Here is a 26500-nt window from a genome sequence, read left to right as displayed (position 1 = left end):
AAATGAGTAGATAGATTACAAAGGTGTACTGCTCATTGTGCAATGCTCTTGGAGCATAACCAAGCAAAGATGGCAAAAATAGATCTGCTTTAGAAGAGTGGCAAATTCAACAAGGAAAAATAGATAAGGGCAAACATTGAGCACACAAAGAGGCACAAGAAGGCCAAAGGTGACTCGAATAGGTGTATCAACACACCTTATAGAGAAACAACCATCTTGTGTAGGTTAGCCTAAAAAGGATGGATGTAGATACAAATGCAAATTGAGAAATCTTGGGAAGAGTTTAAAGGTCTAAAGGTTAGGATCAACTACTATAACTTGCCCCTTATAGATGAGATTTCTTTAGTTCATAGTTGAAGGAGCTATGCAACAAGTACCAAAAACATGTCAATAGTTTGGCAACCATGCTTAGAACGCAGACCCCACTCGTATATGAGGTTGTACTAGTCATCTCCATGAAGATCAAGAACACCATTATTTGAGATTTATTCTACAAAAATAATCTTCAAAAATGTATGAAGAAACTACAACCAAATCGGTTGAACCATTCCCATTTCTCTTGAGGGTGGAAAATTACTACCTCAATCTAAAGGGAATGCTCAAATCCATATGTATGCCTTAGTGTTGGTGGATTGTACCCAGTTTGTACTACACAATTAATCTCATCATAATAGCTATGGAAGAGAATGCTTACCCCCTTCTACTTGGGAGACCATGGTTAAAGATGGCCAAAAGTTACTACAAAATGGTGCACTTGAGCTAAAGGATGTTCAACAAGTGGACTAGATTACCAAGTATAATGAATATCATCCTCGTTCTTCGCGAGGTTGATGTAGCAATCGAGTTAAAGAAGGCCCAACACGTGGACTAGGTTGCCAAGTAGCCACACATTTTTGAGTACTAGGAGGGTGAGCGAAGGTTAAGAAAGTCTCGAGCACTATGGTGCACTGACTAGTAGGTTGATCCTCCAGCTACTAAAATAACTAAATATAGGAACTTAGGAGGACCCCCATGTAGTTGAAATTAGTTGAGCACTTGAGATAGTGCTCATTAAGCATGAGCTTAGTTCAGTAGGTATAAGGACATTTTGCCTAGAATTACAGAGTCTTTTAATGAGGACCCACCATGTTCCAAGCCATTGAGGCAACAAAAGCATAGGATGAATCCTAATTATACCAAGTAGGTATAAATAGAGCTGGAGTAGGTCCTCAAAGTAGGGTCCATCGATGCCATCGATTGAAGTGATTAGTTGTTTCCAATTGTGACTATATCAGAAAAGAATGGCAAGTTCCATGCATTATTGGAATCTCATGCTCAAACTATACTTCACCTATTTCCGATACCCTTCACAAGTATTCCTTTATAAATATAGTGAGTATAAGCAAATTTCCATTATGGAAGAAGATCAATAGAAATAATCATTCAACATTGAATGATGATGAGGTTATGGCTACAAGTTAATGCCATCTACGCTCTAAAATGCGCCATGACTTTCCAACGATGGTGGAGACCTCCTAGGAGTACTTGATGGAATGTCTTACCATCTACTTGGATAATTTTGCATCCACTCAATTTAAGAAGCTAAATGACAAAACTACGTAAAGTTTTGTAGCAAATATACCCTGCAAAAAGGTGCTTTGTTTGGCTTTTGGTATATTGTTATCATGTATCCAAAAAGAGACTTATAACCATAAGATAAAAAATTAAAGCTTCACAAGAACGTGTGAGCCGGCAATAGTTATGCTCATTCATAAGGTTCACAAGCTTCTATCAATAGTCCTTCCAAGACTTTGCCCAAATGGCTGAGTCCCTTTACATGCTTACATGAAAGGAAACCCACTTCAAGTGGACTAAGGAATGAGCAACTGCATTCAAAGGTCTCAAAGATTGAGCATCAACTACGTCAATGCTACACCAAACGAGATGTGATGTTAGCATTTTTTCCTTGGTTATCTTAGCCCAACCAAAAATATGAGTGTACAATCCTATGAATGCTAGTCCCACCCAAGTGCAACTATAAGGGCCGTTTCCCACCTATTGTTATGTTCTATTAGTGAAATTAACATAACCAATTCTGTTAAGTTAAAGATAATCTTAACAAGGGAAATCACATCTCTCTCTCTCTTTTCTTGCCATCACAATTGGGTTTAGACGACCACCTGGCCATCCTCCAAAAAGTGGTGTGGAGGGCTGCTGCCTAGTTGGCTCAAGAGGAGGGACATACCCAAACATTGACACAAAAGAATTGTTTTTGACCAATGAAGGCCGCACACTCCATGGTCAACCCCTCCAACATGCCCATTCCATCTCGGTGACGTACATTAAGAGCGTAATGATTGCTGGGTGGTGTGAACCACCATACTCGACGGCCATCCTCTAATTTCATTTCCTCCTCCATGGGCGACGGGTGGTGTGAACCCACCTTTTCTTTTTTTTTTTGTTGTACTGAAATTGAAAGTGCCACGACGCCCCATACGAGGTGACCAAGATAGAATCCTGAGCTGTCCGTGAGGCTTGAACTGAGGAGTGGGTGGTCTAACACTCTTGGGAGTGTGAACCCAGTCTATTAGTAAACCTTCTTTCTTTCTTTCTTTCTCACTCACCCCAAATCATTCACATCCTCCATTTCTGAATTCTACAAGCCTCAAACGTCTAGCTGAGCAGGCTACGTTCATGCTTGAATGACTACTACACCAATGCCCGACTTCCCACGGATTGCATCTGTCCTCAAATAGTTCATCTGTTGATGCACGCTTCAGTTTCCACATATTTGAAGCAAGAAGCTGGTTGGCATCTTTGCTGAAATTGTTTTTCCCAGGCTCATGTTTTCCACCGCCATCCGTTTGTTCGCAAAGCGTGCCCACCCGCCCAAAAACGAGCCCCTTTTCAATTCTCCGGTTTTAAATGCTGAAGCAGAGCGCCTTTCTCACGTTCTGGACAACATCCTCAAACAAAATGGCCCTCTCTCCGTCGATTATTGCTGGGCTCGCGCAAAGGTTGGTCGATTCTTCTTTTTCGTTTAATGCGGGAGTTTGTGATGGGTTTGTTGGAAACTTTGTTTCTCACTATTATTCCTCGTGTTTCATAGTTTGCTTTCTTTGCCATTATCGAGGTTACATAAGCAGAGACCCCCAAACTTCTTAGTCTGCTTCAAATTTTTCTCTTGGAGTCTTTTTCGACAAAGGGTATCAGAGTGCCAGGAGCAAAGGATTCCGATTTCTGTTGCATTTCTTGCATTTCCTGGCAGAAGAGACGAGTTTTCCACTCAGATTGCAGCAGCAAATTCTGTACCAAGGATGAGGCTAATATTGAGAAGGCAGAGACTTTCACGTATTAATTCTAAGGGACTCCCAAGTTAGGGGTAGATTGCATTTGAAGTACATATCCAGGGTTTACCTAGCTAATCCATTGGTTCATGTTACGGATGTCTTTGGAATAGATTCCATTTTTCTGGCATTGTTGCGAGTTCAAGGGATCTCCTCAAGGCTATAAAGTCTAAGGCCTCATCTCTAGTGTGGTGTGTGATGCCTTGCATCTACCCACCTAACATTGCATATCCACTTGGAATTCATCATGGGAATACATTTGAGATTCTATTCGTGTGTTGTTCTAATATGTATAGTATGTTCAAAAGTGATCCCAGAGGCGTGAATCTATGCATGTACTTCGTGGATATGGTTGTTCTTTAGGAGACTGCTGATTTTTTGTGACAATCACAGTTGCATAGCTATTACCAAGGACCCTATGTTTCATGCACAAACGAAAGCTCATCATTGATGAGCTTGTGGAGCTGATGTTTTGTCCGACTTGTGACAACCTCTTACAAAGTCTCTTCCTTGAGACAATCTGGAGCACCTCCTACCACACATGGGTATAGGGCCACAACCAATCATTTAGAGGGGGTGTTAGAGTAGGTCATTGACTTGCTTGTGAGCCCCCATATGATGATGAGACCTGGTTAGGGTGGAGATGTATCTGGAGGATGTGCCTATTGTACGGCCTCTTGTACGAGTTGCAAGACATGGTAGATTCTTGTGTAGTCACTAACATCTCTTGCATTCCAGCAAGGAATCCTTAGCTGCATCTAGCTGAATATCCTTCAATCGAACCGTCTTAGGAGATCTAGGTTCAAGGAAAGGACTTCTATTAAGTATGAAAGAAACACCAAAAGCAAAGGTCATGGTAGATATGCATCATGCAAAGCATGAGAAACCAAACACCCTAAGAGGGCAAATAATGAGGGCAAATAATGTGCTCATCCAAGAGAGGTAGAAAAAATCTAATGGAAATTGCCACCTCAACCGTGTAGAGGACTTTAAGAAAAGTAGGGGGCCCACTCCACTCCCTAAGAAAAACAATCCTCCTACCTAGGAAGACCCACCCAAACAGCCGTCAAAGTGTATAATATTGGTCTAGGATGTGCCTATTGTATTGCCCATTGTACGCGTTGCAGGACATGATAGATTCTCGTGTAGTCACTAACATCTCTTGCATTCCAGCAGGAAATCCTTACCTACATCTAGCTGAATATCAACCTTCTTATGAGATCTAGGTTCAAGGAAAAGACTTCTATTAAGTATGAAAGAAACACCAAAAGCAAAGGTCATGGTAGATATACATCATGTAAAGCATGAGAAACCAAACACCCTAAGAGGGTAAATAACATGCTCATCCAAGAGAGCTAGAAAAAATCCAATGGAAAGTGCCACCTCAACCCTACAGAGGACTTGAAGAAAGTAGGGGGCTCCATTGCCTAAGAAAAACAATCCTCCTACTTGGGAAGACCCACCCAAACGGCCGTCAAAGTGTAAAATATTTGTCCATATACTAGCCTATGTGTGAAGGGTGGATCCCAAGTGCATCTGGATCTCCAAATATGCCACACTGAAATGCTTGCCCGAATCTCCTACGAAGTATCGATTGAGGCATGCGCAAGTCTGTAAGGAGAGCCAGCACGGGTCTGTAAGGAGATCCAAGAAAATTATTCAGAGAGCATGACCTCAACTAGATGTCCTTGAACTGAAAGAGCCCAAGAAGAGCCATGCGTCTCGTAAAATACTTGAGGACCTGAAGGAGAGAGCCAAGCCACCGAGCCCAGGTCATAAAGAGGAGAGAAGGAACAAAAGTGCTCAATAGGCTAGCAATCCCCTTCCAGATGATCTTTATCTTTTTGCGGTCTCATAAACAATGCTGAATAGACTCCTTTGTAGGGGAGGCAACAAGTGCAAGTAGAGGCTGCGAACATGGACCTCCATTGGTTCAGTTCAATCCCTCCGTGGAGAGAACGCAAAATGAAAAGATTGAATTTTTTATTCCCAAGGGATTTCTAGAGTCTCTTCTAAAAGGAATTTTGCAGGTCAACAATATCCTGAAAATTTCCCCAATGACTAGCTCTAGTGGGCTTCCAACCTCTAAGGCTAAGCTGAAATCTTCTCGCATTATTGACCGTGTAGCGAAAGAAGGGGAGGCTCTTCTCTCTGTGCTGCACATCAATCCACTCCCACTCACGAGGTCTCACTACAAATACTTTGTGGGGACACCTCTTGAAGGAACCCAAGGGAATGTGATCCGAATTAGGGTCTAGATACCATCCAGAAGCCAAATAACACGACTCCATATGAGATAAAACCCTATCAAGGTGAAAAGCAACATCCATAAGGATATCACCATTTGTAGACCTGGACAATTTTCTTATAGATTGAACATGAAAGACCAAGGCATCCTCGTCTAAATGTCGTAGTCCCAGGACCTGAAGTGGAATACCTGACTTCATAAAGGCCGCAAGCCAAGTAGACCAATAGTGAGGCCTGTCATCTATATCAACCTAGTCGAAGGGTAGGTTGTATGAGTTGCTTTTTTCTCCCTGCCCTTTCTTTGAGGTGACTTACTATTTGGAGTTTATGTTCATTTGGAAGGTGTTGAAATCCTTCCAAGAGCCCATAGAGGAAGCATGACGTCTCTCTTATCTAGACCATTGCACCATTGCATATAGTTAGAGGTACCAAGTGGTTTGCCATTCTCTTCCAGAGAGAAAGGGCGGACTCTCCAAAGAGTACTCCTGAAGCTGCCTCAAGCTTTCAAGATGGTAGTCATAAGAGAGGAGGAACCTTGAGATGGGCTGAAGTAAAATTCGACCTAGTGCTATCCATCCAATCCCCACCCGTCGAAGGAGAACAAGATTGTATGCATCGAATGAATAAGTATTGGCAAGATTCCTGTCTTGGCAAAAGCCCCCTGACTACCACCTTGCATAGCAGGTGCCCTACACGGCAAGTCTAGATCAATGATATTGAGGCCCCCTTCTAGCTCGGGAAGGATCAAGGGCTCCAAGTCACCTTGGCTTTGGTGTCTGTGAACTATCTAGCCCACTTCATAGAAAGTATCTCATTGGCCCTTTGAGTTGAATGATGCAATCCCTTAAATGGCACCAACAAGAGCAAACAAACCATGCCGTGGCCAATAGTACCTGATTGACTACAACCACCTTGGAAGCAAGGCCAAGTTTGACTGAACTCCTAAAGAGGAGTTTTCTCTTGATATTCTCCAACACAAGAGGGAATTGCTGCGAAGGAGAGACACCCATGCCAAGTACTTGACAGAAACACCCCTTTGAATCCAACTAAAACTGAAATCAGCCCCCCAATTTGGAGTGTCCTGGTCACTAATATTCCTATTAATATGTGCACCTGTTGCAAAGTAAAATAAATCCAAGCCTGCCTTGAAAGAAGTGAGGTTCTATGGAGAAAAAACAACAATGTCATCAGCCAGCTCACTGTCCAAGGTCTCCTCATCCTGTCTTAGGGGAAGTCTCAGCCCGATAATGTGTGCATGAGATCTCTTTGCTTCAGCACAAATAAATATAGTAAAGGGGCAAGAGGGCATCCTTAATGGACTGATCTAGAAATCTGGAATCTCTCCCTATCCTCTTTGAGAAGCACCCAGCCGTGGCCTGATCTATACAAAGAAGAAATTCCTTTACTCGAAGCATCTAATAATCCAAATCGTAGAAGGGTACCCCAAAAAAATGCCAATCTACTCTATGATAAGCTTTCTGGAAATCCAAGAGGAGAATGGCAAGCCTCTTGTCACTCTACATAGCCCGATGCGAAGCCTCCCAAAATGAGAAGATATGATAAAAAATGCCTCGGCCATGCACGAAGCTCATTTGCGTAGCATGGATGAGATCTAGTATAATGAGCTCCTAGACTAATAGCTTTGGCCAAAATCAGCCTCAAAGAGTGATTGGCCTCAATTGAGAGATCAAATTTCTACAACCTCCCTTTTGGGATAGGATGAATGAGAACTTGTGTAATTGAATCAGACATAGTATCAGAGTCGCAAATACCCTGTAGGGATGAGGTAACGTAGTTCCTAATCTTGTCTCAAATAGCAATAAAAAAGGAGGGCAGATGAAGTCCGGGCACTTGCCCTTGCGGAGGGCAAAATGTGCAGTCCTAATTCCAGATTGGTGAATGGTGCATCAAGTGAGACTCTCGTTTCCAGTTCACCAATGCTGGAATACCTTGCCAAACTCTATATCTGGCATCATCTTTGGTAGGCGTTTCAGGATCTGTTGTTGAAAGAAGGGAGGCATACAAATCTATAGCTATACGTAAAACAACATAAGGATCTGATTGTAAAACCCCATCGGGGTCGAAATACTTTCTCTACCATGTCTCAAGCCATGAGTAGAGAGAAGTGTTTATTGACTCTTCCTCCCATTTGAAACCAAAAGGACTCAGGTGCATGAACGGCATACTCTGCTCTCTCTGACGTAACAAAACTTGTTGATGAGCCCTTGTTGGAGCAAGGTGCTCATGGATCCAAGAATCTATGGGCTGTTTCCACTTCGTTCTGCCAAGCTGCTAACTGTTGTCTGAGGCGAATTTACCATTTGAGAATAGGGGCGGGGGGGGGGGGAGATTGAGAGCTCAGAGGGGACTAAATGCTAGCTGCGGGGAGTTGGGAAGAGGAGGGATTGCTGCAGGAGAAAACACAGCAGCTGTGGGGGTGAAGAAGCAGTTGTGGTGATGTAAGGGCAGCTGTTGACGGAGGTCGTGGGCAAAGGTGCTGCAGGAGTGGAGAGCAGCTGCGGGGGGGTCTGGAGGCAGCTGCGGATGGAGGAAATGCAGCTTCGGGGAGTGTAGAGGCAGCTGGGGGTGGAGGAAATGCAGCTGCATGGCCAGGGAGAGCTGGGCGAAGTTAGTGTCACGGGGACGTGGTGGTGATGGTGAAGTGTCTAAACTAACTGTCACTGAATTGGCCTAGGGTACCGGTGTAGGGGCCTTAGTTAATGCCCAAAAGGTACCTATGATTTTATGTGCAACAACCTATGATTTTATGTGCAACAAGTGCAACTCCCGGTGCTATTAGAGTGGTTTCAATTTCTAAGGTCATTGGTTTGGTTAAGTGGGGTCATCCTTTAAAAACTGACTCCCTAGAGATCCTACAAAATAGGGTCATTGGTTCCTTTGCACTAGGGTCATGGTGTGCCATTTGACCCCCTAGTGGCATTAAAAATCCCATGCCTCATTTTGCTTATGTGTCTGCTGGTGGCCTATCTGCTTGCCTTGTGTCACCCCTGGAAGCCCTTGGAAGGCCCTAGAGCCCTTCCTTGGCTTTCCTTGCTGATTTGAGACTTCACCCCTACCAGGGGCAGCTTCATTCATTCATGGCGGATTTCTGCAGCTCTCCCTTTTCTTGCTGAACTGGAATTTCATGCTTTCTTCACGATAGTTCTCCTCCCCTTGGTGCCCTCTGTTGCTGGCATGCTTCTGGGAGCTGGACGCCTTCATTCTGGGCCACTTTTGAAGCTGTTTATGACTTTGTTCGCGACATAAGTTCTTATTTTCTGCATCTGAAGCCATATTCATGGGCGCCTCTCTTCCTGCTCCTGCCTGGTGCAAGGCGCACTGAAAATGGAGGTGTTATTGGGCTGTAAACTCTGTTCTGGTGGACGCATTCTTGGCCGATCTGCTACAGCTTGCTGGATGCACTCTTCTCTGATCTTTTCTGGTGCTGGAAGACACTCCTAGGCAGCTCCCTCCTACCAGAGTCCGCTGTTCGCTTCTCATCCTGCTTCTGGAGCTGTTTCGGGCTGAAACAGGCTCTTTCTGTTGGCTGAATCTTTCTACCCTCTGCTACAGCTATTCTTACCAAGTTCTTGCTAGGTTGGATGCCCTGCCGTTGGCCCGGGAGAGGATTGGGGCATTGGTTGTGATACTCTCTTCCTGGGGGTGCAGTGGTTGGCCTCGGGCTCGGTAATGGCTTGGAAATGGAAAATGCATTGCTTGGCATGCTGTCACACTGGTCTACTTGTGAATATGCATGTCTACTGAAAGGAACCAAAGTAATAGCATTGGGAGTTGGTCACTAGCACAACCACGGTTTGGTGTTGTAACTAGGTTGCACCTGCGGGTGAGCTCTTGAAGGGAGTTTGAGTATTAAGTGATAGCCTAGCGGCTCTCACTTATTTCTATTTTCTATGATATTGTATGGGATTGAGAGGATGAGTGGAATGGCTTATTGTAAATACCATAGGTATGAATTATAAATACCTTGGTATGGGGTGAGAGTTATTTGTGTATGGGATATTATGGAGTTTTTTAGAAAATAGGAAGAGTGAGTCATATAAAGAGGTGGGCTCATGTCCATGTGTTCCAATAATATAAGAGAGGCCACATGCCAAGCGTGTGGAAGGCATGTGGAAGAGTGTGAAGTCAAGAGGAATCCTTCTAGAATTCCTATGTGGAATAAGGAGGATGTGGACATGTGGAAAAGAGAGGGTCCCTATGGGCTCCATGTGGGAGACTCTTGACTTTCTCAATATTTTAAGAGTCTTGAGCATCTTGTGATGGGACACACGGCAAGAGTAGCAAAAAAGGACATGGATGGTGACATACGGGCTTATGTGATTGATGGGGAAAAGAATCTACAGGCAGCAATTGTAAATGGGTGAAGGAGGGTGATAAAATCTCTACAAAAGGAGCCCTCCTCTCCCTTGTTCATCAATCTCTTCCACCATTAGGCCTCATGTTGCTGTAGCTCTAGTCTTCTCAAGCCTCTTCCATGAGCCTTCTCTCCCTCTTGTAGATATTCTCTTATGTAGACTCTTAAGTCCATCTCTCTCTAGTTCGTTCTCTCTCTATGAGTAGTCTTGGAGCTTCCGCTCCCTCTTGTACATATGAAACCTTTTCTTATCCCTTGTGTTTGTGTGAAAGATGTAGGAACCCCCCCCAAATCTCATTGACGAGGAGCGCAAGTGGAAGGCTCGTGAGTCTCTAGAGCTAGAGCTCGCACTGCCACCACCGATCCACCTCCACCTCTACCTCTACATCCCACCTCCACCTCCACCTCCACCTCCACCTCCACCCCCACTCCCACCCCCACCTCCATTGTCCCCCCATCCTGATTCGCTGGATATCTCCTGTAGTTGTTACACCAAAGAAAAGAAATAAGTGGCGGGTTTGTGTGGACTTTCGTCCTTTGAATGCATGCACTAAGAGGGATTATTTTTCTTTGCCATTCCAAGATGAAATACTAGACCAAGTAGCAGGGCATGAGATGTATTCTGTATGTGATGGGTATTCTGGGTACTTTCAAATTCGTATTCTGGAGAAAGATAAAAAGAAAACATCATTTGTCACACACCTTGGGGAGTTTTTGCTTACAGAGTGATGCCTTTTGGGTTGACCAATGCACCAGCTACATTTCAAAGGTTCATGAGTCAAGTCCTGGAGCCTTACTTGGGAAAGTTCATAAGGGTGTATTTGGATGATTTTTGCATTTATTCTCGGCGCATAGATCACATGGAGAAGTTAAAGATAGCCTTAGCTAGGATTGATGAAGCAAAAGGGTGTCTAAATCCTAGCAAGTGTGATTTGGCTCAAATAAAAGTAGTCTTGTTGAGGCATATTGTGTCTGAAGAAGGCCTGCAAATGGATCCTGACAAGGTTCAAGCAATCATGGCATTGCTAAGTCCTGAGAGTGTCACTGGTGTCTGCAGAATTTTAGGAAAGAGCAAGTATTATCAACGATTTTGTGATGATTTCATAGAGATAGTGCATCCCATGAACTAGTTGACAAGAAAAGGAGTTTCTTTCCAATGGGGTGTGGAGCAAGAAGAGCCTTTCCAGCAACTTAAGGAGGCCATGCGTAAGGGCTCAATATTGAAGCCCCCTGATTGGTCTCAAAACTTTTATGTAAATCCAAGTGTATCTTTGCATTCAGTTTGTGCTGTATTGCTACAACAAGGAGAGGCAGGTAGAATGCAACCCATCTATTATGCCAGCCGATAGCTTACAGATGTGGAAATAAGGTATGAAGAAATGGGGCAGCAAGCTCTCTTTGGTATTTTCAGTCAGAAAGTTTCGCTCCTATTTATTACCTCGACTATTTTTCTTCCTTACCTCTCAGTCTGTATTAGCATATCTAGTTCGCAAGCCTAATCTTGGGGGGAGATTTGCAAAATGGTTGTCAGAGCTTCAAGAGTTCTCTTTCTCTTTTGTCATTAGAAATACCACTAGGTCCACTATGGCAAATTTGCTCACAAGACGGGAGGATCTAGGAGAAGAACAGAAATGTAAGGAGAACATTAAAGATGAAAGAGATATACCACCAACAGCTTTTGTTTTGTATTTTGATGGGGCTTTTAGTCCTTCACGCCAACAAGGAGCCGGGGGGATGGTCTTGATGAATTCTAAAGGTCAAGAAGTATGGGCTAGAGGACAAGAGCTTCCAGGTATCACAACTAACAATGCAGCTGAGTATAATGCTTTGATTCTTGGTCTGGAGGATTGTCTTTAAAGTCAAGTTAAAGAATTGAAAGTAAGAGGAGATTCTCAGCTTATTATAAAGCAAATGCAAGGGCATTACAAGGCAAGAAGTCCTCATTTGAAGGAGCTTAATCAAAAGGCTATGGTACTATGTAGTCAATTTGATTTTTGCAAGTTTGTTCATATAAACAGAAAAGAAAATCAAAGAGCAGATGAGTTAGCTACTTAACCCATTGTAGTACGAGACCGGGGGGTGGTTTCTTAGATAGACACTGGATGGCCAAAACTACAAGATGTTCAGGAATATGTGGAAGAAGGCATGTTTCCTCGAGGGTTAACTCCACAACAGAAGCAGAGATTGGTTACTTTTGGCCACGCCTCCATAAGGATGTATATGAATGTCACCAATGGAACCTATCAGTTTGAGGATGTTGGCGGCATGGTGATACTCGGACGCACCAATGAGTATCACCTTAAATTCTTCTATGCTCGACCACCTTGAGGGCCAGCAGACCCTCTCTGTTACAAGAGAGGATCTGCTGGGGGGGGGGGGAATGTGACACCAAAAATTGATATTTTTTTAATTTGGCATTGGTATTGTTTTTCTCTATGTTTGATAAGAGTTTGAGTATCAAGTGATAGCCTAGCGGCTCTCACTTATTTCTATTTTCTATGATATTGTATGGGATTGAGAGGATGAGTGGAATGGCTCATTGTAAATACCGTAGGTATGAATTATAAATACCTTGGTATGGGGTGAGAGTTATTTGTGTATGGGATATTATGGAGTTTTTTAGAAAATAGGAAGAGTGAGTCATATAAAGAGGTGGGCTCATGTGCATGTGTTCCAATAATATAAGAGAAACCACATGCTAAGCGTGTGGAAGGCATGTGGAGGAGTGTGAAGTCAAGAGGAATCCTTCTAGAATTCTTATGTGGAATAAGGAGGATGTGGACATGTGGAAAAGAGAGGGTCCCTATGGGCTCCATGTGGGAGACTCTTGACTTTCTCAATATTTTAAGAGTCTTGAGCATCTTGTGATGGGACACACGGCAAGAGTAGCAAAAAAGGACATGGATGGTGACATACGGGCTTATGTGATTGATGGGGAAAAGAATCTACAGGCAGCAATTGTAAATGGGTGAAGGAGGGTGATAAAATCTCTATAAAAGGAGCCCTCCTCTCCTTTGTTCATCAATCTCTTCCACCATTAGGCCTCATGTTGCTGTAGCTCTAGTCTCCTCAAGCCTCTTCCATGAGCCTTCTCTCCCTCTTGTAGATATTCTCTTATGTGTACTCAAGTTCATCTCTCTCTAGTTCGTTCTCTCTCTATGAGTAGTCTTGGAGCTTCCGCTCCCTCTTGTACATATGAAACCTGTTCTTATCCCTTGTGGTTGTAGTGTTTTGAGTTGCATTGGAGTGGAGTCTCACTCTATTGGTAATGAAGGTCACTTCAGGTTCTCTCTCTCTTGAGTGTCTCTTCCCTTTTCTTTCTTTCAAAGCCTTAAAAGTTCTTTCTATTTGGCCGCTCACTGTGCACACATGGTCCATCTGTTTCCCGAGCCACCATGCAAACTTCTTTTCCTCTTCTAGGCGAAATCTATGAGGGGTGGATCGTTGATGAAGGTGGAGTCTTGAGGTAGCATCCTGCTCAGGCGAAATGAGCATGGGTGGAGGGCAGTTTTCATGACAGTTTGACCCCCTGTTAGTGTTTTGTTAATAACTTTCTGCTCGATAGTCCGATTTTAATGAAATTTATATCAGCGTGAAGCTCCGATAGTCGGATTTTAATGAAATTTATATCAGTGCGAAGCTCTCTTTAAGGAGCATGTTCCTATGTGATCAGATCTTGAATTAGATATTGCTGCAAAAAGTTATGAGTCTCTGTGTCTGACAGCTTATTTTCATGACAGTTTTTACCCGCGTCTAGTAAACTGTCCATAACTTTTTGGCCGCTTCTCTGTTTCTTACGAAACATATATTAGCACGAAGCTCTCTTTAAGGCGCATGTCTCTATGTGCTCAGATCTTGAATTAGATATTGCTACGAAATGTTATGAGTCTTTTTGTTTGACAGTCTGTTTTCATGATAGTTTTTACTCCTTTCTAGTAAACTGTCCATATCTCTTCAACCGTCTATCTGTTTTCAACGAAACTTATATCAGCGCGAAGCCCATCTCAAGGCGCATCTCTTTGTGTTTGAATCTCTGATATCATGTCTCTACTGAAAGTTATAGGCCTTTGTGTCTAATGATAGTTTGTAGAGTGTTTTGAGCTAAGTGTGAAGGTGTCTATGAAGGAGGTGCAATGTTTCCTCGGAATCTACCCATCCGACCCAATCAACTCCTTCAAACTCCTCGATCCATATGCAAACTGTCCCAATCTTAAAGAACATGATCTCTAAACTATTTAGGCATAAACTGCTGGTAGATGTCATGTTGAGCCGCAAGATCTTCTTTCAACAACGTATCGCTCTTCTCTTTGGCGCAGACCGGCTCGCTGAGATTATGGCCTTTGCTGATCCTTTCCTTCTCCCTATGCTTGAGTACAACATCACTTGGGATGTTACCATCTTCATTCTCATCTGAGGGAGGAAAGTATGGTGTGGTATCTTGGCATAAAAGCTTCTTTTTAATGTCCCATTCTCAATGATAAATATCTTTGTCAGTCAGTTTGAAAGCAGCAAGAAGTGAAGAGGTGCGTGAAGTTTATTACCCCCAACTTCATGTGACAGTATCTTTGAGCTAACCAGTTTAAATAAATACCGCAAGGGGCGCCAAGTGTTGGGGCCAATAGAAGTCGCTCTCTATGTTTCTGAGTAGGGGCATTCTAGCCTCCCTTGTCTTGAATGGTTACATGATGCTGTGCAGTGAAGTTCTAGGCTTTGAGTTTTGTTTGTGAACAAAGGCAATCAATTAAGTTGGCTGTATTTTCATATTTGTGAGATAGTAGAGACAGACACACTGCCCTTAGTGTTCTAAGGCAGGTTGCAGTTAGAGCAGGCTGCAGGTTTGGCAGGACAGGATGGAAGAGCAGAGGGAGAGATGGAAGCAGCCTGTGGGGGGAAGAGGGAGAAGGGAGAGGAAACTAGGGGTGCAGCAGGGAGGGAGGGAGATGATGGGGAGGAGAGCAGCTGAGTTTGCCAACTGTCTTCTTCTGTGACTATAATTTCGGGTCCCAACCTGTGTCAATCTTTGGGCCCCACAGAACTTGTTATGTCTGCTCTGATAGCATGTTGGAGATTAGCTCTAACAAGCCTTGCTTGCTAGGCCAATCGCAAACCGCTAACACAGTGGAAAATAAGTTAGATCACTAGATCACACCCAGATCTAGACCCTGAATATTGGCTGACCAGGGTCTGCAAACTGGCCAACCCAGATCTGGGGCCGACTCCAGTCTGTAGATCCGCTTGAGCATCTATAAATGGCCCCATTGCATGTGCCTTTATCTGTCCATATACTAGGCTGTATGCTGGGCTTAATCCCATCCCTTTGACCCCTCCAAATAGACTGATGAGCAGCCCAATTGAAGGGCGTTCCACGTGGACTGTTAGGCCCCAATCAAACACAAGAAGCTCCTGTGTAGGTTGCCCACAAGGCAGCCAATGTGCTGCCTATGTGGCAGGCTGTTCATCCCTCCCCTTCGCCCTAATATCTAGATGTGTCACGTCCTTGTGTGCTCCTCATATGGGTTCTTACATGTGGGGAGTGTGTTGGAAAGGCCATCTCCCCATCTGTAAGCCCCCATATGAGGAGAGCGTAGGGGAGGGAGACCTAGGGCAGAAGATGCCCAGAGAAGAGAAAGGGAGGGGGCTGCCACATGGGCAGCACCTCACAGCCAAGAGAAAAGAGATGGCTGCCACATGGACAGCAGCAAGGCTGTCATGTGGGCAGCACTGCTCAAGACATACCTGGACATGGCGCCAGTGTACGGATCAGTATGGACTGCTGCAGGGCAGTGTACAGCAGGTGGCGGGGCAGCATAAGAGCCTGGCAGAGGCACAAAAGGTGGCGGGACAGGCGAGGACCTGTACGGACAGGTACGGCCCCTATACGGCAGCATGACAGGTGTCTACAGGCAGGGACACGACCTGCAAGCGGAGCTGGCACATGGTGCAGCATAGCAGGAGCAGAGGCTTGCCTTGTGGGCAGGATTGCGACCTGCAGAAGGGCCTATCAGCCAGGAGCAGAAACAGCAATGAAATCCCACGGCCCCCTAACCCTGCCACGGATCACAGTGGTATGGGAAACCATGGTTTCCTTTCACTTGCCAAGGCTCGAGAGTGGAACCCTAGACCTACAGGTCGGGGGTGATCCATCCTATTTTTGGATCTATGGCAAGGAGGTCATCCTGACACTCAACTTACTCATCTGTTTTCTAACCTTATGTCTTTCTACTGGGATGCTTTACTAGGGGTGGTTGCGTGGATGGGAAACTAACAGTACTTTGAATACACATCATGTAGTTTTTTGTAGCATAGACAATTTCGCCCTTCCGAAGGGGTTAATCAATCCTTTCTTCCTCCATTTGTTCGTTTGTTATTCAATTAGATTTGGTGGGCATGTATGATATAATTTACCTCATACTACATCTGTGCATCTGTGTTAGGGATGGATTTGCTGTTTCAGCGTTGCACAGCAGGGTTCATCAGTGTCAGAAACTCTGCTATGACATTATTTCAACTTTCACCATAGTTTGATATGAAATTAATGTATTTTACCTTTCTGCGAACAACCAGCATGGGAGAGGTAGACATTTGAGTGTTTGATCTGTTAGGAAATCTTATCACATGATGATCATCATCATCCAGAACACTTTTGTGAAGTTAAACAGATGATGGTGTCAGGATGTTACACTGTTGTTGTCTCCACTTTTATCTTTAAGAGACTGAAAACAAATGCTTTCTTTTCGGGTGATCTTCAATTGTACAGTCAACAGGATTCCGAAGCAAGAGGCATATGAAGCTCGTCCTAAAATGGATGAAAGAGAGGCATCGTGTAAGAGTAATCTGCAATAATCTGGCTGAATTGAAGGGACCTCATGGGGACAAAGAGTTTTTCTATGCACCATTATACTGTAATGAAGCAGTTAATGTCAATCCAGATGGGTCAAAAGTCTGAGAAGTAATGCACAGACGAAGGGAGGAGCCATTTTAGAAGCAGCTCCAGCAAGCTCGTTCATGGGGCAGAGCCGCTAGTATGTACTCGTGTTATTGATAGTTGTCAGGCATTGTATCAAAATATTGCGCAGAAATGTAGTTTTATTGTTAATTTTTTCTTTGAGGACATGAAAATGAGCATTAGCGTCATTTAGAGTCTCAGGTAGCATTGAATACATTTAAACTATGAATACTGCTTTACACATGGATGGATATTGGACACGTTGCCTGTAAACTGGCCTGGAAGTCTTCCCTCATGTAGTTAGGTTTCTCATGTCAAAGTACACAATCCAGCTGCATTTGACGAGTCAGACATAATGACATCAATAGATATCTTTGTAGGCAATCTTAAGAGCTTTTTAGTGAACTGATGAAGTCTTAAAGAGTTAATGAAGGCTTGTAATATTAAAAGTGAGATTGAACTTGTCCTTGTCATAATGAAGTCAAGTGCTCGTAAACTTGTGGGGGTGGATGTCGTGACCCTTTAGTGTTGTGCCCTCATGTATTTAAAAGGATCTATCTTTTGACACAGAGAGAAATGCAAGAATTTAATTAACAAAGGAGAGGGAGGTCAATTGCCCTTGGACAATTATCCAGTCCACGTGTACTCTTGGCATGTCTATCTCGTCCACGTTGGCTATGCGTGTCATCAAAAACATTTTTTGACAAGTTGAACATTTTATAGGATTTTAGATGTCCTCATGTACTCACATTTGTTAGCACCTCCTCTTCAAAAACAACGTTTTAAAGATTTTTATCCGTCCTTGATTAGCTCTGCCTCGTCAGAGTTATTTGCTATAGTGGAGAATCGGAACTTCTTTTGTGAATTTCCAAATGTACTTTTTAGAAAAAAATTTATTTGAGTTGTGTGTTTCAATGCCATTTATGGAGAGTATCTTGCAAAAGTTGCCTTTCAATAGCCTAATCCCTAAAAAATGGATCGCTTTCTCTTTTGCAACCAAAAGCACTTTGCTTTTATAGCAGGCACTGCCCGTGCACGCTTGCGCACTCTTGTATTTTATTTTAGCATGTTTGATGCCATCATTACATAAATTGTTTTTGATTCGATAGATTGTTTTAAATTATGATTTGTTTTAGATTCAATGTTTAATAATGCTTGTGATTTCTAAATGTAACATGTGTTGTTTGATTGTAATTTACAAAGTCAAGTGTGCTACTAAACTTTCTAATGCAAGTTCATTTTATTTGTTATTTATGGGTTCTTTGTATGTGATATTAGTTTTTTTTACCATGTTATATGTGCGGATGTTATTGACATTTAATTTGGCATATTTGATTCAGTTAACTATCATTACATAGGTAAGAGCTACTTTAATTCTTGTTTCTATAAACACTTTTCATTACTCGTTGGCAAGTATATGTAATTTGGGACATGTTAGGTTTGTTGATGTCAACATTATGTTATGTTAGGTGAAAAATGTATGAAACCATGGAGGTCTTTGGGAGTAAGAAAAAGGTGGACCCCTGTTTTTAAATTGATGCAAAGCATGCACCATTTCTAAAGAGAAATGAATCCTCTCTAGCAATTGAACGTGATTTAGTAAGTGTTCGAAAATGAAGAGAAAAACGTATGGATTTGTGGTTACATGGGAAGACATATCCAATAGATTCATATTCTTGCCAGGCTCCACAATTTCATGGATTGACAAGCTTTATAAAGTTTTTGTTTAAGAGTGAGAATGGTTTAATCGGATATTGATATTGTCAAAGGTTAAATGCTCATGGAGCACACCTTATGTTAATCTTTGCTTCATGAAAGAGATACAAGGATTGTAATATTAGTGGCTTGGAATCAACATTTGGTATCATCTATGCAAAGCTATAAGTGTTGAGATGATTGACAAAGAAACATGGTATCTGGGCATACATAAGGAAAATCAAGAATTACTAGTAAAAATTTAACATAAGATGCTCAGTTGGGGGAGAGCACTATAAACACAACTCATTGATAAATGCAACACACATATTTGAATCACGAGATCAGGAAATTGCCAAAACATTAGTATTCATAAAAGATACTTTGATGGGTCCAAGACTTTGTAAGAGGAAATTGCGTCCAATGGAGAAATATCCAAGAAAAATGGTCACTAGAAGCATCGATTGAGAGCTTGTAGAGCTATTTGAAAACTCATGTCTGTTCATGGTGAACACTTTGGTGCTATGGGGGAAGTGTTTACGAAAAACAAATTAGAATCTGCTATACAACCTTCCAAATTCAGAAGTATAGAATTAGAGAAAATATCTCAGTTAATGAAAGAAGATTTGAAATAATGCAATGCAAGTAATGCACAAAGAGTCTATGGTGCAAGGGCATATTGTCTCATATTTAAGAGCTTTAAAAAAGGATGATCTTGTTGGGAGTAAAAGTTAAGGCCCTACTTCCAAACCAGCTGATGTCGATAAGGCTCGGCATGCTATCAACTTAGGCATACTTGAGTAGTCGACATTTATGTAGCACACAAACTATGAAAGGGAAGGTTGGAGAGTGTTGAGAACTGGAACCCACAACCAACGATAACTTTGTAATGGATGTTTGAAGAGCTGTGCAAGCCATGGTAAAAATTTACAACTAAAGATTGTCCTAAAACTTCATGAAAGTGAGGTGGTCAAGTTAGCAAATTAGAAAGAGTCAGTTTGACATTGATAAATATAATATTAGACCTTGGAGTTAAATTTTTAATGATGCAAACTAGGTTAACATGCAATCAGAACAAGAAATTTGGTGCTTGATTGCATTTCAGGTAACATGGATATCTGAATTTGAATTTGGTAACGAAAAAATGGTTAGAATATTTTGAAATAAAATGTGAGTTGGCTTTGCAGGTGCCGAAAGAGTCACATTTAGTTTGGAAGTGGTTCTTTGACGAAAAGATATCCTAAGTGTGATCAAAGCTCATAACAATGGTGAATTGCTTGGTATTGAGGGCTATGGATCGTACCGTGTGAGTAAAAAATTTAGGCAAGTGGTTGCACTTTTGGGCAAGCAATTGCAATCTTTTTTGGACTTCTCATACTTTAGGCAAGCGAGGCACCTTTACTCAATTATGTACTAGGTTATTTATAGGTTTTTACACACACACACACACACACACACACACAAAGAGTTATGGATAAATTTGACCAAAGTAAAAGGCATAAATATGTGTGCGCGCTTGTATGTGTGGCAATAGTATAACAAAATATGGTGTGCATAAGGCGCAGCAATGAGGTGGAAGCGCATGACCATGTGCCACCCTTCCATGTAAGAGGACCCATAAGGTGTGTTGTATAAAATCCATGGTAGTAATAATATAAAATGATAAGGTGGCATGGATCCTCCATGCACCAACCCTACACCTAGGCGGTTCCACGCTTGCATTTAGTGAGATGGCCCAAGGACCATGGGAAAAGTAATATAAAATAGGTGGAGATGGATATTATATTGGATTATTCCCTCCATGTAGGATAGGCCCATGTGGGGGGGGGGGGGGGTGTAGAAAGTCCAAGAATGCAAGTTAAATAATGGGAAAGTAGGATGAGGTGGCAAGATTCCTTGTGCCAACCCTCCACTTGTCCTCCTAGATGTTTGAACGTATTATAAAATTGGGAAGAAGCCAAGGGAGTATCTTAGACTTGGGATATGGGGGTTGATGTATGTGGAAAAATGAGGCAAAGGGTTGTCACACACAATTGAGAGTGCGTAACCGCCTAGCCCACATGGGACACTCTTCTCCACACACCATGCATGTGGGAGGATGCATTTATTGGGAGAGACCCCCTCTCTTGGCTATAAAAGGAGGGGGCTATTTCTTGATGGAACACGCTCATTCTTGTAAAGCCACCTAGCTAGTACTTTGATTCCCCCCCCCATCTTTCCAATAAAGCATGACTCTCTTTCCTTGATGTCTCCATCTCTACATTCCACCTCCCATCATGTACATGCTCCTTTTCCCCCTCTTCCTTCCCCCTTGTGCCATAGTCCCTCTCTTCATTCCCACCCCCCTTAATCTTCTTTCCCCACCTATGTTAACGCTTCTTCCCTCATGTTCCCCTTTCCTCCATGGCCCTTGAGCATCGCCATGCCTAGCGTCTAGCCTCATGTCTCGAATTCTTTTCTAGTTAATAGAATTGGTGTGGCTGCTGGGATCGAAATCTTTACTGCTAGTGGTGTAAAATTTATTACTCCTATGGCTGGGTGTAGTTCTGCAGCACCTTCCGTGTGCGGTTCTTTGCTTCTGCGCCTCCAATTTGTATATCTTCTGCTCGTAGTTCTCCGTCTCTGCGGCTGCAGAAGTTCTCAATTTCTGCGCCTTTAGCCTATGGTTCCTGCGCATCTTCTGGGTTCCTACGTAGCGCCACGCATCTTCTAGTCGACTGCACCTGCAAAATCGCTCATGCGCATCTGCAACACCCGCACGCCCCTTGGTTGCAGCTAGCGCATCTGCGCATCGCGGACAGATCACGAATCACAACTATTTTCTGAGTTCCTGCGTCTTCTGGCACATCTACATATTGCGGACAGATCGCGACTATTTTCCTGGGTTCCTGCATCTTCTGGCGCACCTGCGCGTCGCGGATAGACTTTTTGGGCTCCTGCAAAAGATCTCGCACCCCTATCCTCTTCCTCTTCTTCTTCTCTTTCTCTTCTCTTCTCCTCTCCTCTCCTCTTTTTTTATTAAGGAGTGGGAGTTGAACCCAAGACCTCCCCATTCACAAAAGGAAGACTTACCAATGGGCCAGCAAATAGGAAGTGAAGAAAGTGTAAAGATATTGCTTATATGGTGAAATCTCATGAACTGTAACTCTCTAACCGTAGGGAGTTTCCTCTTGTTGTAAAAAGCAAAAGTACTTCATTTCATGTGGTCTATCCATATCTGATACTAGATCATAGATTCTGAACTTTTTCAAGTTCACTCCTTGGATGCACGCCACAGGAGAGGGTGGATATTTATGTCACTTCTCGACAAGTTCAAGGATTTGGTACTTGGTCCTCCGCTCATTACGGCTACCAATTGGTGAGATCTCTTTCTTGATCTTCATGTCGATCTTCAATAACTGATTGTACAATGCATTGTTCAAGGAGACGATGGGTGGGATGATACACCATGGATGATTCAAGGTAAAAAATTAGTGATACACTAGGAGGACTTTGATTTCAATTCTACTCATTGTGTGGTGATCGAGCTACTTGCTGCATTGGAGGTAATTAAAAGGGTGACATTCTTCGAAGGGTGGGATGCTCCCCAAGCTTGGGGGGAGATTTGGCGCATCTGCTTATTAATTCCTGTGGATAAGCTCGTCTTGAATGATTTCTTCTCGATCTCATTACAAAGGTTTCTAGGGCTCAGCTATGGTTGGTAATGTTTCGACCAAGGAATCCCTTTGTACCTAATCAACCTTTTGTGCCTCATTCTGAGCTTCAAGTTGTAATTCTTTCTGGTCTAAAGATCAACTATCAACAAAGGATTGCAAGTTTATTTGGTGCTGAACGTCTTGCTCAAGTATTGAATTCTCCCCACCCTCTTCTTCTACCTATATTGGACTACCGTGAAACTTGGGATGTCCGGATTTGAGTCTTGGTGTGACGACATCTTGGCTCCTCCAATTTGATAGCGCATACAAACCTTCGACCAAGGCTGCTGGTGTGGGTGTGAAGCTCACTTCACCAAGGGGTGAGGTGTATTGTTATAGCAAGTCTGCACTAGCAAGTACTTGCAACCAAGCTCAATACTCGGCACTCATTTTTGGGCTACAAAAGGTGCAAGAACATCGCATCAAGCAACTTGAGGTGCAAGGAGATTCTCAACTCGTGTGTGAATAAGTTAGTGGAAGGTGGAAGGTGCGGAGCGAAGGCTTGGTTCCATGACATCAACAAGCATTGGAACTTTGCCAACAATTTGAAGAGGTAAAAATTCAGCATATCCCTCGATCTCAAAATATAGTTGCTGATATCTTGGCACGTGAAACTTGTACTTCAATCACGCATGAAGCGAGTGGAAGCACCGCCCCAACAAAGCTGCAAGCCACGAAGGAGGGTGATCATTTGTAAGGAATGCAACGGTCGTGGTACATGAAACTAAGTGTTGGGCATATTTGATACGAGTTTACCGACTTCGAAAGATCATCAGAAAGGTCCTCAAGGACATTGCTCAAAAGAAGGATGCCAGACCGCACACCCCTTGAACAAATAGCATGGTGATTACAAGAACTGGAAGAAGCTGAAGGTGATGTGCAAGCTCTCCAACTGTTGACATTTGTCATGGCATTCTTGTTTGCCTTGATGAACAATCTCATGCAGCGCCGTGTCTCTAACCCTCCCTTGTAAAGATGGATGCGATATCATGAGGGTTGGTCCTTTTAAGATTGTCTATGAGCTATTCTATGCTGAAGATTCTTCCCTTGTAGTATTTCACAATACACCAGTCACACCCTACCTTGCCTATGTGTGGTTTGTGGATGTATCTTCACCTGATTTTCAGTTCAAGCTACCTCTTTCCATTGTTTGTCAATAGATAAGCCTCATTTTGACTCTCTCTTTTCCATTTTTCAAGCATGGCTGACATTCCTGTGACTTGTGGATGGGTTAAATAAAATCCAAATGAGTATCTTGTGGCCTTCAAGCGTGTTTCTCTCAACTTTCTTACTAAAGATAGATGGCTGTTAGTTCTTCCCACATTTCTAGAGGGTTTGGATCAAGTGTGGTATGAGAAGCAAGCCGACGATGTTCGCCAAAGCTGGCCAAGGTTAACAGCAGCGATGATTGAGTATTTCGGCAAAGAAGAGGAGCCGAAGAATGTGTACCTGTAGGTGGCAAACTTGAAGCAGTCAGAAGGTGAGATGGCACGTCGATATGTGGATTGAGCGGCCGTGCTTCTGGACCAGAGGACAATCCCAGATTTCGAGCTAGAATGACTCAGCATGTGGTGGGATACCTTGTAACAGGAGCAAGTGATGAATTCTGCCTCAAGCTTAAATGGGAGAATCCAGAAACTATGGTGCTAGCACATAAGATTGCTCAAAAGTTTGATAAAGTTCAGTCTGACCCTGCTTCAAAGAAGACGATTGTCCCTCCGCAACCCCCTCAATTCTTGCAACAACAACCTGGGGGGTCTAACTCAGGGGCATACCCCCACCCCTCATCAAGGATGTATCAACTGCCTCCACCTCAAATGTAAGGTCCTCCCTTAGATGCTTACCCTCAACCTCTGCCTGAAAGATTTCCCCAGCCTCGCCCACGAGCCCTCCTCCTTCCTACTTCCCTGGCCCCTCCTGCTAAGGAACCTGGAGTTAATGACCCAAGGCCCTGGACGATCTTCGGCTTGAGATGGTGGGCATCAAAAATCAAGCCAATCGCACTCCAAGAGAACGTGCCAATGTTGTGTGCTACGAGTGCCACCAAAAGGGTCATTATTGGGGGGTGGGGGGAAGTGCCAACCCCCTTTGAAGCGTCAAATTTAGGGGTTGGGTTGCAATAATATCTAGGCCATAGTAGAAATAATTTAATATCCTTGTGGATTAGGTCATCCCATCATGCAAGCTAGTTGGCTATAATTACATGCAAGCCAAGTGGCTGTAATCACATGCAAGCCTGGTGGTTGTAATCACATGCAAGCCTAGTGGCCAATTAATTGGCTACAAGCCTGGTGGCTAAAATTGATGAAATTAAGTTATTCCCTTTCTTCCTAATTGAACTACGAGGGCCTCACAACAATTACCAATTCTATTGAGCTAAAGATAACCTAAGTAACAATGGCCTTTGGCAAAAACTAGTGCTCACTAAATGGTAGTGGGAATAGTTAGAAGTCATGCATGCAATTGAATGTAAGCACATGTCCCAATTAGGCCAATGGAGCCAATCTTGACTCCACTGCGGTCATTGAATTAGAGATGTACCATCATTATTATAAGTGTCCACATCACAAGCAAGCCAATTAAGCCACACATGCTAGCCTCTCGAGGCCATCATGTAAGCCTGGTGGTTGTGCTTGATTGCTAAAACCGAATAAGAAAGCTGATTTCCTCCCCCATGTGGGTAGAATTAGAGACATACCATCTTCCACTTTGACCATATCGACTCTCCTTGCAAGACTTGCATCCTCTCCTGCTTACTCCTTGCACTCCTACTTACGTTTTGCAATCCTTGCACTTCACAAGCCTTCTCCCTACAACTTTTCTTCCTTGTATTGATCAGGATTGCACCTTGCAAGCCTTCTCTCTGCAACTTTTATTCCTTGTAATGATCAAGATTGCAGCTTGCAGACCTCCCTCCAACACTTAAATGCGGTATTTGAGTGACATCTTAGAGAGGATGCTAAAGACAAGGCAAAGCGGGTAGAATCTGAGGTATATGCATCACACACAAGCAAATTACAAGCACAGTTGCAAACTGAGGTAGCCAAGGAAAAAGCAAAGGAAGCTAAAACGTTGGCTATGGAGGAGAGGGAAAGAAGACAAGAAGTGGGGGAACACATCAAGTGCTCAAAGAAATAGTTGAAGGACATTGAAATGGAGGGAGAGAGGGAGATCAAGTCCATGGCAGGACTCTTAAAAATCAAAAGATAAAAAAGGTAAGCCTTGAATAGTTTTGTGATATGTAGAACAGAATGTCCCAATATTCCAAGGGTGAATCTTCTGAGTGAATCAAGCACCAAGTATTCTAATGTAGAGATCCTTGACCTTGGGAAAAGAAGTCGTACCACCTCGGACCCGTCTCCAAACCGTGGACCGGGCCGCCCCAGGAAGAAGGTGTCCTTCTCAGAGCCCTCATATGCTGAGATGGCAGACCCACCAACAGAGAAGACCAGAAGATCTCGCAGGAGTAAGTGGTCACCCTCGGGTTTTCCCATCGGCTCGGGACAAGAGGACTATTCGGTCATTTAGGACCTTGCTCATCGGTCTTTGAGCATCACGCTCCCTCAACTAATAGCATTGAGCCCTAAGGTGAGACGTGAGCTGCAACAAGGGCTCTCAACAAAGAGGAGCAAGAAAAAGGGAAAGGTAAGAGAGGTCTCTTCTATCTCAGAAGAAATTTATCGGCACCCACATACAATAGATGTCATCATAGATACTCTCTCATCCTCGATGTCTAAATCAATGGAAGAATCAGACGGGGGGGAGGAGTTCTTAGAGGAGGAAGTTTACATGATGGGGGTGTCTCCGACCCTGCCACATGTAGAAAAGGTAATAGCTAGTCCTCAACAGCTTGAATCTATGCTTTCCCCAGACCTCACTCCAAGTGAGAAAGACGAGTTCCTAGAAATGTTCAAAGATTTCCCTGTGACTACCATAGAGCACAAGATAGAGCTGAAGCATGATGCGAAGCTTGCGGCTCAGAAGTATCGGAGATTAGGGCCCCTACAAATAGATGCTTTGTGCTCGGAGTTGTAGAAACTTGTAGAGGTTGGGTTTATTGTTCCGGTTAACAATAACAATACTGAATGGGTTTCACCAGTGGTAGTCACCCCAAAGAAAAACAACAAGTGGCGGGTCTGCATCGATTATAAGAAACTCAATGCAGCCACCAAGAGGGACCACCATCCTCTTCCCTTTCAAGACCTCATTCTTGAGA

The 26500-nt window shown here is 43.3% G+C and overlaps 1 protein-coding gene across 1 annotated transcript; it reads left to right on the top strand.

The window, feature by feature from the left end:
• The first annotated feature begins 2523 nt into the window (after positions 1 to 2523).
• Positions 2524 to 17269, top strand: LOC147887800 (uncharacterized). The gene is made up of 2 exons (XM_087393789.1): positions 2524 to 2996; positions 16706 to 17269. Exons 1-2 carry the CDS (start codon positions 2823 to 2825, stop codon positions 16892 to 16894), a joined length of 363 nt encoding a protein of 120 aa, XP_087249915.1. The 5' UTR covers positions 2524 to 2822; the 3' UTR covers positions 16895 to 17269.
• Positions 17270 to 26500: the final 9231 nt, after the last annotated feature.

Source organism: Dipteris shenzhenensis, chromosome 22 (assembly GCF_047967505.1).
Source record: "Dipteris shenzhenensis isolate YYH24624 ecotype China chromosome 22, Dip_SZ_1.0, whole genome shotgun sequence".
NCBI lineage: Eukaryota > Viridiplantae > Streptophyta > Polypodiopsida > Gleicheniales > Dipteridaceae > Dipteris > Dipteris shenzhenensis.
The sequence above is the reverse complement of the archived record's forward strand: the minus strand, read 5'-3'. Positions and strand labels throughout refer to the sequence as shown.